The 16,424-nt window shown below is 31.2% G+C and overlaps 1 protein-coding gene across 4 annotated transcripts; it reads left to right on the top strand.

The window, feature by feature from the left end:
* Positions 1 to 423: 423 nt before the first annotated feature.
* LOC145086796 (nuclear transcription factor Y subunit A-2-like) lies at positions 424 to 6,907 on the top strand. Of its 4 annotated transcripts, none has more exons than XM_079024634.1 (6): positions 424 to 611; positions 938 to 1,238; positions 1,383 to 1,531; positions 2,123 to 2,185; positions 2,801 to 2,941; positions 6,080 to 6,907. In XM_079024634.1, the coding sequence occupies exons 2-6, from the start codon at positions 998 to 1,000 to the stop codon at positions 6,449 to 6,451; spliced, it is 966 nt and encodes a 321-aa protein (XP_078880760.1). In that variant the 5' UTR covers positions 424 to 611; positions 938 to 997; the 3' UTR covers positions 6,452 to 6,907. The 4 variants fall into 4 exon arrangements, with proteins under 4 accessions (XP_078880760.1, XP_078880761.1, XP_078880763.1 ...); XM_079024635.1 differs by having other exon boundaries at positions 931 to 1,238; XM_079024636.1 differs by lacking the exon at positions 424 to 611 and adding an exon at positions 620 to 825.
* The last annotated feature ends 9,517 nt before the right edge of the window (positions 6,908 to 16,424 follow it).

Here is a 16,424-nt window from a genome sequence, read left to right as displayed (position 1 = left end):
AACAAATGCATTGTACGTGTTCGTTCGTTTAATTAAACTAACAAAAAATAATATTCATGTTTGTTCCTTTATTACATAATCAAACTTTCACCCCAACTTTCCGTCAAACGATCTAAAAACGATTCATTAAGTGTTTATTCCTTTGCAACACCAAAAGTTTTTACTATAATATAAATTAAGCTATTTTTGCATAAGGTTAATCATTTATTTTATCTACCTAATGGTCTAAAGTATATATCTCATTTAGTTGTTGCATAATACTTAAGATGAGATTGTATAAGAATAAATCATTTAATACAAAATTATTGAAATTTTAAAGAATAATTTTTGTGTTTATCTTTTTATAAATATTAATAAACAAAAGAAGAAAAGGCAAAATAGCAAAAATCCATAAAAGCAATAAGTTATTGGTCACTAGAGGCACCCAACCCAATTGGTTCCTGTTTTCACTCATTGGTCTCTTTCCTGTTTCACTTTCATCAATCTCCCATACCTCTTCAAGATCTTCAAACTGTATCAACACGGCACCTGTCAATTGGGAATTCTCTTTCTCCATTTTCATAATTGGATTTTGAATTCTTTCACTCTCTCTCTCTCTCTCTTCTCAATTGGTACGATTCCCCCTTCTTAATCTCTCTCTCTCTCCTTGTTATTGTCTCGGAATATTCACTCCCTTCACTCTGCTATCTCATGTTCACTTACCTTCAACCCAATTTTTGCTCTCTAAATTAGCAAATCGACATGGGTTTTTGTTAATTTTCATGGGTTTTACACTTTACAGAATGTTCTTCCAATCTTCGTTTAAGTTTTTTGTTAATTTGCGATGTGGGTTAATAGTGAATTTCAATATAAGCATATTATATGCACTCGAATTGAGCTAGTTCTGTTTAGAATCCTTTTCTCGATAATCTAATGATCTTCATACGTAAGTTTGCAGGAAACAATTATATGGTGTTGGAAATTGATTCAATTTGATCTGGGTAATTGAGTTATAGTTATGACAATGGATTCTGTTGATTACAAAGAACATGAAGGTTTGATTCCGATGAGTTCAGTTCCTTGGTGGAGTGGACTTGTGACTGGATCGTCTCTTGAAGAATCCATGAAAGCGAAGCCTTCATCAATTCACAACCACACTGCTTTCGGATCAAAATTCACACCTAAACGATCAGATCATGATCATGATGCAGACCAAGTGTTCGACAAAAGGGATACAACTCGATTCAATATATTCACTGGTATGTTTTTCAGTTCTTTGTGTTCATCGATCTGTTCCTCTGTTAGATCCTAAAGGTTTTATGGATTTATAAACAAATCGGTTTAATCAGAAAAGTAAAATGTGTCTTCGAGTTTATATTGAAGATTGTGTTGAATTGCAACAGGAAATGTTGGTGGAAAACTTGATCAATCGGCATCGGATTCTGATGAGTGCAACAATTCATCGAACAACCAAAAACCAACGAAAATTCAGACATCTTTTTCAATGGAATCTGTTCCTTCGGACTATCTTAGATTTGGTCAACCTACCATGGTATGATTTTATAATTTGTTACAGAGAGCATACATGACATGACAAAATAATGATATGGCAAAATAACGACAGTTTTATAAAAACATGACATGACAAAATAGTACTGATTTTGTTCCACAGAACATGACATGATAGAATGACCATAGTTTTATACCGACATGACATGACAAAATAACACTGACTTTGTTACACATGACATGACAGAATGACAACAGTTTTATAAGGACATGACATAACAAAATAGTATTGACTTTATTACAGAGGATATGACATGACAGAATGACGACAGTTTTATAAGGACATGACATGATAAAATAGTACTGACTGGAAATGATATTAAGACGGATATTAATGAAATAAAAACGAATTTGTTACACGAGACATGACATATAATTTTATATTGAGGTTGTGTTTAACTGGAAATGATATTGAGAGTTTAAGACTAATATTAATGAGACAAAAAAATACAAATTTTTGTTGTCTCATGTTTAGTGTAATAAATACGGTTTAAATGTTATTCTTTTTGATAATTTTGATTTTTATTACTATCTTATTATATATTTTCTCTCGTGTGATGAAATGGTGATATAGCTTTGCGGAAAGTATAGAGATCAATGTTATGGAGTGTTGTCAACTTATGGACATCAAATCGCGGTGTGTACTTAATTTGTTCAATTTGTATACATTTTGTTTCCATATATTAATTTAGGAAAACAACAATTATTTTCGTATCAAAATAGCACATCATAAAATAAGGCATAAAGAAAAAGACTAAACACAAGAAACACCAATATACTTTGTACACCATAGTACTTTTATTGCAACATTGTACTTTTAATTAATTTTTTTAATAAGATGTGTATTTTGAAAATTCTATCAAGTTATAAATTATACTTTCCATTTTTTATTAGAGATTATATGTTAAAAAAATATCCAATTGTGTCTTGGATGATGTTAATATATTTAGGAAGGATTTCAAAATACAATATTTCAATACAAAGAAAAAATAAAATAAGATGTTAAATTGAACTAATCAATAAAATTACATTTTTATTTCTTGCAATTTAACCACAAAACACAAAAGAAAACAACGTTTTTAGGTAATACATCAAAATTTTATTAAATATCATGGGTTAAAAGAACAAATCACTTTTATGTTTATTCTATTTGGATGAATGTGCTTACTTAGGAATCTGATTCATAATTTTTTTATTTATATTGACATATTAAAATAACCTTTTAAGTATTATCTTTTCGATAATGATTTAGGGTCGAATAATGTTGCCTTTAAACTTGAGCAATGATGATGAACCGGTTTTTGTGAATGCAAAGCAATATCATGGAATAATAAGACGTAGAAGATCACGTGCTAAGGCAGAAATGGCAAATAAAGTTTTGAAAAATCGTAAGGTATGTTGATTTTTTTTTATAAATATTTGCATAAAAATATTGACATAATCAAGAATAAATTACAAACTTTGTCGTTATGTTCTACTCAAAATTACAAATTCAATACAGATTTTAAAATTGTTTCATTGTCGACCTTTATGTTTGCATCTCATTGCAGATACAGTCTTTATGATATACTCAAAATCGAATTATAAACTTAAAATATAATATTGGCACAATTTTAAAATTCATAGCAATTATGAGTTAAGAAAATAGGGACCAAATTTGTAATTTGGTCATACACCATATCGAAGAATAAGTACAAACATAAAGACAATATTGACACAATTTTAAAATTCATAGCAATTATGAATAAAAAAATAAGGACCAAATTTGTAATTTACTCTTTTCCAATATAATTAGTTGATGGATCATTTTTTTACCAAATTTAAGACCTAAGATATTTCCAAATCACAAAAGTTAGTTTACAAAAAATATGTAATTATTTATAAGGTGTGGAACTAATGTAAAAGAAGCCCGGTCCAGGTCCAAATTTAATCCGAAATTTTTTTTTTTGAAAAACATTATTAATTAATTTATAGGAAAAACTGCAATAAAGTCTCTATATATTGGCCTCATAATCGATTTAGTCCTTATGTATTTTTCTTATTCAATTAAGTCCCAAATACCGGTAATCGTATTCAATTTAACCCTTTGACCCGGTCAACATGTCATCCAACTTTCAAAAATTACATTTTTGGTCCAGATTTCAAAATTTATTACAAATTTGGTCCAAATTTACACTTTTGGCCCAGATTTTAATTTTTTTTACAAATTTGGTCCAAATTTTATCCTTTTTGTCCAAATTTTAAAATTTTATTATGAATTCATCCTAACTTTAGTTTTTTTTACAACTTTTTTTCTCAAAAATTTGTTTCTCATATGTTTTTTCTTTATAAACTCATATTTATACAAAAAAAAGATATTTTCACATAAAAATCTTATTTTTTCTACATAAAAACTTTTGTTAAAAGGTTTTTTTGTATATAAAACATCTAGTTATAAAAATAGGTTTGGACTATTTGTGTGATATCTCTTAAAAATCAATTAAGAAACTAAAAGTAACCCTAAATTATAAAAACAAGTTTGAATTATTTGTTCTTTAATCACATTTATATGAAAGTTTAAACTAGTTACATTATATATGAAAGTTTAAAATTTATATAATATAATAATATTATATTTTATTCGTAAGAGTTTTTTTAAGAAAAAAGTTAAAATCATAACTTTGATATATTTTTTTTATAACTTTTTAATAAATATATTATCTAAATAAAACATATCAATTCATGGCACGTGTCCGATCTAGGTTTTGATTTTTTATTGTCAATCAACCTTTTCTTATTTAGATTATTTATAATCTTGTATTTCCTTTATTATTTAATGTATGTTATATGAAATATCGGTTGCAATTTATTATCGATAAACATGTTTATAGGGGAGTGAGAAATGACCAAAAATACAATAGCAACATAAATATATAAAATATTATAACTATCAATAACACAATATAATACTTCAACTAAAGTTCTAAAGAATTTACACATGAGTTTGGTTAAAAAAAAATTACTCAAAGACCTGAAAAGTAAATTCTCTAGAACTTTAGTTAAAGTATTCTATTGTGTTATTGATAGTTATAATATTTTATATATTTATGTTGCTATTGTATTTTTGGTCATTTCTCACTCCCCTAAAAACATATTTATCGATAATAAATTGCAACTGATATTCCATATAACAGACATTAAAAAAGAAAGGAAATACAAGATTATAAATAATCCAAGTAAGAAGAGGTTGATTAGCAATAAAAAATCACAACCTAGATCGGACACGTGTCATGAATGGATATGTTTTATTTAGATAATATATTTATTAAAAAGTTATAAAAAATATATCAAAGTTATGATTTTAACTTTTTCCCTAAAAAAATTCTTACGAATAAAATATAATATTATTATATTATATTATATTATATTATATTATATTATATATATATATATATATATATATATATATATATATATATATATATATATATATATATTAAACTTTCATATATAATGTAACTAGTTTAAACTTTCATATAAATGTGATTAAAGAACAAATAATCCAAACTTGTTTTTATAATTTAGGGTTACTTTTAATTTCTTAATTGGTTTTTTAAGAGATATCACACAAATAATCCGAACTTATTTTTATAACTAGATATTTTATATACAAAAAACATTTTAAAAAAAGTTTTTATATAGAAAAAATAAGATTTTTATGTGAAAATATGTTTTTTCTTGTATAAATATGAGTTTATAAAGAAAAAACATATTAGAAACAATTTTTTGAGAAAAAAAGTTGTAAAAAAACTAAAGTTATGATGAATTCATAATAAAAATTTAAAATTCGGGCAAAAAGGGTATATTTTGGACCAAATTTATAAAAAAAAATTAAAATCTGGGCCAAAAGTGTAAATTTTGGACCAACTTTGTAATAAAGTTTGAAATTTGGGCCAAAAATGTAATTTTTGAAAGTTGGATGACCTGTTGACCGGGTCAAAGGGTTAAATTGAATACGATTACCGGTATTTGGGACTTAATTGAATAAAAAAAATATATAAGGACTAAATCGATTATGAGGCCAATATATAGGGACTTTATTGCAGTTTTCCCTAATTTATAATTATTTTAATTCATAATAATTTATAAGTTATATGAAACATTATTTATAAAGTAACACTAGTAAATGGAAAAAATGAAATATATATATATATATATATATATATATATATATATATATATATATATATATATATATATATATATTATTTATTTATTAACGTTATAAATTTCAAAAATCGCGTTTTTATGTATCTTCAATTTTATGCAACGATATTAAGTTTTTAGCATTGTAATACAAACCCATGTATGTATAGTTCCGATTTAGTCAAAACTTATGGGTAATTTAATCCACTTTAGTACGTTTTTCTAGCTTAGTCACTCACCTATAACTTTTATTATAAATTTAGTGGCTTATAGTATTAGTATTATTCAATATTCACCATGAAAGCTAAAAAAAATTATTGATTTTTTAATCGTTTTTTATGTGTAGCCATATATGCACCACTCACGTCATCTCCATGCAATGCGTCGACCAAGAGGAAACGGGGGTCGTTTCTTGAACACCAAAAAGGAAAACAACTGCAAAGATCAAAATACAAATCAAGAAAAAGACAAAAACCTTTTAAAGTCTCCTAATTATGCAATTTTCATGTCCAATCATCACAACTTCACTTCTCATCGTGAACCAAATAACATGTTCTCAACGGGAGACGTTAAAAGTCTTCCGATTGGAAACCTTTCGGTGGTCTCTTTTTCAGAAATGATGTCCGGGAACACAGCTCCCAGACATAGTTTTGGCATGCATGGCAAATGGGTTGCAGCGACTGGTGGTGGTGATGGTCGCTGCAATTTTACAGTCTAATGTCAGAGATGAGGTCCTGATGTGTTGTATGTATATCAGCATATCGGGACCTCATATCTTTACAACCAGATGAAATATTTGAAATATTTATCTGGTTGTCTTTGGCAACTCATCCTTGGCTTATTGTGTTGAGGTTGTCTCTAACCTTTCTCACCTTGCATTTCATAGTGTGCAATGTTTTGAGAGTTGTTATGAGATGTTCATAGCCTTAATGCATGTTAAAAAAATGAACAAACACTAAGAGATCGATGTGTTTGTTTCATCTTTACTTAAATGTTATTGAAATAAATGATAGTGTTTGTTTCTTCTTTACTTAAATGTTGTTGAAATAAATCTGTGACTTTTTTTTGGTCTAGTTGTTGGTTTAAAAACTTTAGTATATGTAATTTCTACATGTTGTGTAACTATAAACTTCTAACTTTGGGTGGTGTAATATATTTCGATGCTTGTTACTAATTATTTTATGTACTTCTCGACATTTGCAAGTATTCTTTATAAGATTTAAAGTTTTTATATGTTTAAATAAATCCTAAATGAAAAATAGTGATTTTATATTTTTTTTATTTACTATTATAATTTTTATTGGTTTTAGTTTTTTTTTTTTAAAAAACCATTTTTTGACACAAATAATCTAAATTATTTGGTAAGACAACAAAGATAACTTAGTAGTTTTTTGATTAAAAAAACTTATCAAGAAACTACTTTGCAGTTAGCACGTCAAACAATGTCTAATTTTCACAAAATAAATGTTTATTAAAATAACTTTATAAATTATACTATTAGAAAATAAAAATATAAAAATTATATTTAATCTACACAATAAATTAGCATCAACTTAATTTGTTAAAAGACATCACGAGTAACAAATATTTTATATATACTATTATTGTACAAATTAATAATAAACTAAGAATGTATAATTTCAAAATCTAACTGGTTTGTAAATGAAACTTTAACATTAAACTAGAGGTTAATGAATATTATAACATTATATATTTTTTTTTAGAAATGGCAAAAGTATATTAAAATGAACCCCAACTAGTAAGAAACTAGAAGGGAGCATAAAAAGAAACAAAAGACATAAATATAGTAGTGGTAATTAAAGAAAAATACAAAGGAAAACTAAGAAAAATGGAAAGGAGTTGATGACCACACGATCCATTCACATAAACCGTTTTTTCCTCTGCATTTGATCCAGAGATACACCAAGGATTTTATCTGCTCAACTCCGCAAAAGCTACTGATATATATATCATATTAAAAGTCCGGTCATTTCTATATTTCCATAGGTTCCATATAAGCTCGTAGCATATCATCGTGAGCCTTTTTTTCTGTTTTGAGCACCGACCCCAGCTTGTAGCAAAACATATTAGATCCCTGACATTGTGAAATGTTTGGTGCTCCAATCAAATATTTTGTCTTTTATTGCACTCGCATACAGACATGTTACTAGAATGTGATCGGCACATTCGTCACTAGCAAAGCAAGCACCACAGCATGTCGATTCAAGCTCCACACCCTGTGATCTTAGAGCCATCATAGAAGGGATTTTATTTTGTGGTGCTCTCCAAATAAAGAAGTTCACATTGATCGGTGCATCCATGTGCCATAGCATGGGTGGTAGTATCTGACTTGGAAAAGATTTTTTATCGATTAACTTTCCTAGTATCCCAACCGTATAGCAACCATCTACGTCAAGTCTCCTTTTCCATTGATATAACATTATATCTTGTGTTATATTTGATATAACAAATGTTTTAAAACCTGGATCAAACCGGTCGGTTGACCCACGACCTGGTGAAAATATATAATGAATTTTTACATATTTATGATAAAATTGACCCAAAATCTAGGTTGACAAAACGGTTATCTTTTTTACTTTTTCCATTTTGAACCTGTGGACATATTAGTGTCGTTTATAAATTGATGACTGGTTTTATATAATTTTTTAGTATTATTATTATCTTTTAATACTTTACTCGGATAAAATAGAAACTTGGATTGTGTATCATGGAATAAGAGTCAATAATGTATATCATGCAATCATGCATGTTCGGAAACAAAAACAATAGAAAATTAAAAGGGATATATAATATAAAAACACCACACATACGATTAGATCTCATAAGTCATATCATAATCCTTTTTTTCATTTTATTTTATGGATATTCTTTTTACCATGTGCGGCTGTTCGCTAACAATTCACCACCAAATGACATTTTCATAATATGAGTAAACAGTATCCTTTTTTCATCTTATTTTCATTGTATTTGTTTGCAGATTTTTAGGAAAAAACGTGGAAGTGAGAACAAAGAAAGTTATGTAATTGAGAGAAAGTAGGAGATGATCCGTGAAACACCGGGTTGTACATGTTGACCCTTGAAACACCGGGTCAACTCAAAAATTGTGTTTTAAAACATTGGAGATCGAAGATTTTAACATCGTATAATGATTTCAAAGCGTATTTTTGTAATGTATTTTATTGTTAACTTCTTGACCTTATCTATTAGTAGAAAACAAGTAATTGAGTTCACGCTTTGTTGCAGATTTTTACATGTTTTTGTTGCGGATTTTTACGCATTTTGGTTGTCGAATAGGAGTGAGAAACCAGTATAGCATATCACGTTGCATTGCCATACATATAAGATAGAGAAAACCATAGAAAAACCTTATATATTATACGTCTATGCTTAAAAAAACTCTTATATTATTTTTTTGTACAATTTAACCATTATTTTTTCTGACCTTTATTGTTTGGGAAATTGTCAGAAAAGTCCTAATATTTTTGAAAAAATTTCTCTTTAATCCCTTTTTTTTGAACAAAAAAGTCCCGATTATTTGATTTTACATGATAATATCTCATTTTCTGTTAAAAGAAAAAAATAATTTTTTTGTTAGTTTGAGCCAAAATGAAATAATCGTGACTTTTCTGTTCATTTTTTTTTTGGGGAGGATTAAAATGAAACTTTTCCGAAAATGTTGGGATTTTTCTGACAATTCCCCTTATTGTTTTAATGTTTGTAACCGATTAACCTTAAGCAACCAGTGACATGAATGACGTGGCTTTAAATAGATGACATGGAAAAGAAGTCTACGAACATTTCATTCTTCTACTTCAAAACTTGTGATCCTATTCTTCTTCTTTCTCTTTTGAGTGTGATCGATCATATAGATCTTCTTCTTCTTCCTCAACTTCAAGATATAAAAACGTAGTGTGTAAATGTGGTGAAAACCCAAAGATATGGATTTGTTCAAGGATAATATGATCATTTCCAAGAAGAATATGGAACTGGAGAAGGAGAACATGGGTCTGCAAAAGAAATTAACGAACCTTGAGGTGATTGACAAAAAGGAGACTGGTATATTCATGGTTAGGGTGATTTTGTTTGGTATTGTTCTGGTTTTCATCTTCATTTGGTTTATAGTTATGTAGTAGGGCAAGTTAGGTTAATGTAAAATCTCTAATTATGTAATAGTGTGGTTGCAACACTCCAAGATTTAAAGAAATTTAAAATTTTCAAAATCAACCATTAACCAACATTGGTTACAAAAGGAGTCATTATTTCAAAATCAGAGTGTTCCCAAGACCTAGTGACATAAAACAGGAAGATGTGCATGATCACTCCTTTGCTTTCCCACGATCCTCAGAAGTACCTTAAACAATAAACTAAAACTGTAAGTCAAAGCTTAGTGAGTTCCCCCAAAGTATCAACACATGCATACATATAACAACATATATTAGGTCCACATCTAAAAGACTAGATTACCCATGAGCCAACAATATGAGTCTGGCAAGCCTATCGGGCCCTCAACTCCTATCTGGATTGCTCCCGAGCCCACAACATAAGTCTGGATTACCCTCGGGGCCCACAGCTTATGTATGGATTGCTCTCGGGTTTGTTGGTTACCACACAAAGCATTACAACCTCAACCCAACCATACTATGTCAACATATGCATAACAGATAAACATATACCAGCAAACAGATAAACATGCAGATCTTAACAGATTACTAAGCATAGCAACATCCTATAGCAGGATACATAGTATGATGGGCTGGCATTGGTGCCTTCGACCCACAAATACAGTGAGGAAATCTCACCTCTCAGTCGGAATGCAAGCTGAATAAATCTATGTTCCGAAAAATCGGCTCAGCAACCACCTAACCAAAACCAAGGACCTAATCTCAATTAATTTCTCAAAATACCCCTAGGTCTAACTTGGTCAAAACTCTGGTCGAAGGTTAAGGTCAACGAGTTAACTGGGTAACTCAGCTGAGTACGCGAGGCATACTCAGCTCCTACGTTGGGCGTACACAAGCCTTGACCGAGATCGGGCGGTTGACCCAAGGCCAAAATACCACTAAGAGTCATAAAGTTTCCAACTTTATGACTTTGCATGCCCATTAAGTGCTTAATACTAACAAACTTAACTTCTTTAACACCTAAAGACCTTCTAGAGCATGCATGGGGAAGAACTAAGCATCATGATCTCATTTTTATGACTCTAGACCCCTCATTGGGTCTGAAAGGATGACTTATTTGGTTAACACCATGCCATGCTCAAGAATCACAAAGGTTGGGACCACAAATGCCCTGAATGGAGAAATAATTAGATCCATAAGAAAAGATAATCAAGCTAGGAGCTTTTTACCTCCAGAAGGTTGCCAACAAGGTGAGAATGTAACACCTACAGATTCGGGTTAGTCAATTAAGAGATAATAAGCATCAAAATTGTCTTTTTGATAGAAGATTATTTAGGATAAATAATATTAATCAAAGTTATAGTATATGTCACAAGGATTCCGTACATATAAAGAGCATTGAAATCCAATTTATAACGAAGAAGTTATGACCCGTTGAAGTTTCGCGATTAAACCGGCATGGCTCCACGTATCGTAAAAAGTAAATTTTTGCAAATTACATTTTATCCTTAACGATTTAAACAAAAGTCGTAGTAAATGTTAAACCGATAGCGTACATATAGAGAACGTCCAAATCTGACTTCATTTGAAGAAGTTATGATTTTTCTAAGATTCAGTGTAACAGTATACAATCAGAAATTGAATTTTCGATCGGTCAATTTTTAGCCAAAAAGATCTAAATGAGAATTGAAGATCTCATTAGTAGGAGTTCAAGGATAAAAATACATTCGAAAACGGAGTCCGTATGTAGAAGTTATGAATTTTACACGGTCATTAGCAGTGTACTCTTCTTAGGCTGTTAAACTTAAGATCGGTTGAGAATTAGTCAATGGGGTCGAAAGAAAAGGTGAAGTACTCGGAAATACCTATGAATGGATATAAAAAAAACGTCAAAAACGGAGCTCATATGTGAAAGTTATGAGTTTTTAAAGATTTATAGTTTTACCTGCGTCTAGCGCCACGTGTCAGCACCAGAAGTGAAGCCTTGGTGCCTACACATGCTCAAGACGTGAGAAGCATGTCTCACAACTTGAGATGCCCCTATTTAGCCTATAAATAGATGATTTTGCCTCATTTATTCATCACACATCACTACCAAACCTCCCTCTCTCTATAGATCCCATTTTCTGAAGTTTTTGGGGTTTTGGAGTATCTTAGAGAGGCTCTGAGGCGTCGTAGAGCCCGAAAAATAGAAGCTATCGAGTCAGAATTTTGCCAGTACAATTCCTGACTTTTTGCTAGAAATATCTATAAGTTAAGCTACAGTTATATTACTTTAAGTGTAACATATGTTTAAGTTCATTATCATTATTATGAACCTATAAACAAAATTTATCGGTGATTCCAAGTCGTTATACTGATTGATCTACTTACATGGATGATGTTTAGGATGGATTTAGTGAGGTGTTTAAAGTGGGATTTCCAAACAGTATACTTTGTACACCAAATGGACTCTACCTTCAATATGATCCTACATGGTTGTCCCTTATCAGCTATAGATCAGTAGACTTTGAATTAATGATGAATCTAGACTAATAATTAGTTGCAATAAATATCACACTAAGACTTAGTGATAATGATACTAGGTTACGTCAAAGGAAAGACAGATGCTAGAAGCGAAGCGTTGTCCGAATTTCTAGTCGTCGCTTTAACAAGGGAGTGCATAGTTACTTTCATCTTACACATAGATATGAAGTATTTAATATAAATACATACTATATGCGCCTATTATATGTGTTCCTTATATTTATGCTATATGAACGATTTATACATGTTTTACTCGGTTTAAACTGTATATGTATTTTTATACCTATAAATATATTGGGTAAAGATGGGTAGATGAAAGATGATATAGTATGATGAAACATAGGATGACATAGTATGACAAAAGAAGTAGGCAATGATAGAATGCCACGACTTTGGAATTGTGATTTTACCAACAATGTAGTCACTTAGCAAAGTGTAGGTGACAACTACCGGACTAATTGATGATAGTCCCGTAGAACACTAACAACTATGGACTTAGTGCCTATTAGATGTACACTGGCAGCTATGGACTTAGTGTCTATTAGATATATATTTGCAGTTATGGACTTAGTGCCCTATAGATGAACATTGGCAGCTATGGACTTAGTGCTTATTAGTACACTGGCAGCTATAGACTTAGTGTCTAATAGATAACGCTGGCAGTTGTGGACTTAGTGCCTATTGGATAACCCCTGAAAGGGATGGACTTCATTCCTATTCCTTAGGACAAATCCTTAGGAATAAATATAGAAGAATACCTACCGACATGTATCATGGAGGAATCCATGAACTAGTACTGTTATTATAGATGATCCTTAGGATAGATCCTTAAGAATAAAGAAGATAATAGGGATGGGAAATTTGGTTAATTGTTTGATGATTAAATATAATAATTATATTATTATGGGTTGAAAACCCTATGTACTCACTAAGTTTCCAAACATGACCCACTAAGTTCATTGTATCACAGGTAGCGATATTAAAGATACATTATGCTGAGAGATTCAAGGAGATGTAGATCATTAGTGTAAATTAATGTAAGGTATGTTTATGCTTATGTTTCTATATTAATGATGATATCCCAACGTTTTAATATGAATAAAATACATTTCTTCGGAAATGCTTTGATAATATCATTATCATGTTTCATGAGAACAAATTATGCAATATTATTCTTCAAAATGATACTCTGATTTTTAAATAAGCATAAATAAATCGGTCTTTTATGGCCGTGAATTTGGGGATGTCACAATTGGTATTAGAGCATTAGTTTAAGCGAATTAGGAGTGATGATTTATTTCTAGACTTAAACTTAGAATCATAAGCGATGATCGTGTGACAACCCAAAGTTATTCTGTTACATTACCCCGTTACCGTTAACGGAATATTCCACTGTATAAAAGTTACGTTAATAAGAGGTCGTCAAATAAATAAATGTTTTATTTATTTATGTTTTATGTCGTTATAGTCGTAATAAAGTAAATAAAAACACTTAAATTACATTTCCATTTAAATGGAAAAAGTTAGTTTTTATCATTACGACCACTAAATCAGGTGCGACCAAAAGCCCCGTATGACGGCAGTATCGGGTAGAATTCCACTGAGCTCCAACTCCCACCCATATATAAGGGGGAGTAAACTCCATTTGAGCCTTTTCCACCCTCTCTCTCTAGACTCGTTTTCGACCCGAATCCGCAACCAAACGCTTCCAAATCGTAAGTCCACTTATCCTAACTTGTTCTAAACATTATGATTCGTGTTTATAGCTTAAAATTCGACCATTTAAGCTGTTGAAAAGGAGTTCACGGCCTAAGATCCTCCTTAGGCCGTAAACACCTTAATTGAGGCCAAAAGGACCCAAACTTGTCCCTAAAAGCTTGGAAATAAATTGAGGATTTAGCCTAGGAGTGTTTGCTCATTTAAAACAATCAATTTAGGGCATAAAAGAGAGTTTACGGCCCAAGCACATGCTTAGGCCGTAAACACCTCTAAACCTTGTCAAAATGCCCCAAACACACTCCCAAACCACCCTTAGACTTAATACATAATTTAGGGACTTGCTATTTCGGGTTTAGATCATTCAAACACAAAGAATCGAGGGACTAAAAGGAGTTTACGGCCCAGACATATGTCAAGGCCGTAAACACCCCCAAACATGCCAAAATGTTGGGTTTTGTTCCTCAAACGGCCTTAGACTATTATTATAAAATGCTAGGAAGGTATTAGGGACTTGAAACTTCAATAAACTCATGATATAAGAGTTCACGGCCGTGAACTCCCTTAGGGGTGGTTCATGGGCCGTAAACTCCCTAATGGTGCCCTTAAAGACCCTAAACCCATTCATACCTTTTGGATTTGGACCTAGCAAAATTCCACAAACAAGATTGAGCCCTTAAAACACACTAGAACCCCTCACCATGAGTTTACGGCCGTAAACTCATGGGGAGTTGTCCCTGGGCCGTAAACTAAGTGTAGAGAGTTTACTCTCGGAGAGTAAACTCCATTCCTAAGCCATACACACCCTTAGATGTTACCCGGGACACCCCAAACGCTTAACCAAAGTGTTTTCCGCTCCTTAGAGAGCGTATACTTGTTTAATTAGTATTAAATATACTAATTGTATGTGAACATATGTTATCATATGTTAAATAGGTCATTGAGTGTGTTCGAGTCTTTACATGACAACCGAACACCCAACCGGCACCTTCGTCGGGTCTACATACGCCAGGTGAGTTCATACCCCTGAATGAACCTTTTAAATGTTTTTACATGTTTTATAGGGGGAATACAAGTTAAACATGTCAGTTATCATATCAATCACATGTGATTGATAACCCGCATGCACAAGGTTTTACCACACTGTACACCGTTTTACCAAGTAGGATACTATAAAGGGGTTTTCAAAAAGGTTTTCACTTATTCAATACTCTTACTTATACTGTTTTATCTAAATACATTTTAAACTGGTTTATAAATGTTCCAAAGATTTTTAAAGGTTTTCAGACTTATCTTACCAAAGGATACCAAAATGTGATTTTCCCTGAGTATAAAGGTTTTTCCAAGGTTTTCATCAAAGTTCCCTTCACGTCTTACACTTTTACTTGTTAGTTACCACTGCTTCGCTTTCACTTATTTTAAACTCCTACTTCATAACGCTTTCACTTCTTGATACGCTTATACTGGTAGTCACTTATACCTGATAGACGCTTTCACTTCACCAGTTGTCGCTTCCACTTCGTGATACACTTATACTTGGTACACTTATACTTCACGATTCGGTTATTCCACACTGTATGATTACACACCACGATGATACGCTTCCACTTGTTACACACTCAGTAAGGGCTGGTAATTTTCGACACGACACGCGACACGATCCGCGACACGACACGAAATAAATGTGTTTGGGTTGAATTTTTCAACCCGCCAACACGTTTATTAAACGGGTCATATATAGGTTTCTCAAAAAATAAATGGGTTGAGCCGCCAACCCGTTTATATTTTTAATTTAAAAAAATATTTTTTATTTTTAAATGTATTTATATTTTGACTTGTGGTCCTACCTCATAAGGTCGTAAGTAAGTTTGTAACCAATTAATTTTCCTCATTTTTTTCCCTAAATTAAATGGCGCATCGACATATGGTTGTATAAGCGATTGAGGCATTGAACATGTTTCTATGAATGTTTTTAATTTTCATTTGGATGTTTAAGACTTTAAGACTTAAGTAGTTAAGTGTCTAAAATTTAGATATGTTTGCATCAACCATCAAGAATTTATTCATGTTTAATTGTTAAATTTATTTATGGAATCTGACCCACGAACCCAAATCTAACCCACAAACCCGCCAACCTATGAACTTGTATAAATAAATGGGTTCGTGGGTCATATGTGGGTTTATGTTCCAAACCCGCCAACCCGTGACACGCCAACACGTGACCTGTATATTTAAATCGGTCGTGTTTGGGTTGACATATTTTGACCCGCCAACCCGCGATACGCCAACCCGAACACGACACGATTG

Source organism: Lactuca serriola, chromosome 2, assembly GCF_051521515.1.
Source record: "Lactuca serriola cultivar US96UC23 chromosome 2, Lser_US96UC23_V15, whole genome shotgun sequence".
Taxonomy (NCBI): domain Eukaryota; kingdom Viridiplantae; phylum Streptophyta; class Magnoliopsida; order Asterales; family Asteraceae; genus Lactuca; species Lactuca serriola.
This window is presented reverse-complemented; position numbering and strand designations above follow the sequence as displayed.

Coding starts and splice junctions, on each gene's coding strand:
- LOC145086796 (XM_079024634.1), top strand. CDS start 998: ATGACAATGGATTCTGTTGATTACAAAGAACATGAAGGTTTGATTCCG. Junction 2,186..2,800: donor CTTATGGACATCAAATCGCG/GTGTGTACTTAA, acceptor ATAATGATTTAG/GGTCGAATAATGTTGCCTTT. Junction 2,942..6,079: donor AAGTTTTGAAAAATCGTAAG/GTATGTTGATTT, acceptor TTTTATGTGTAG/CCATATATGCACCACTCACG.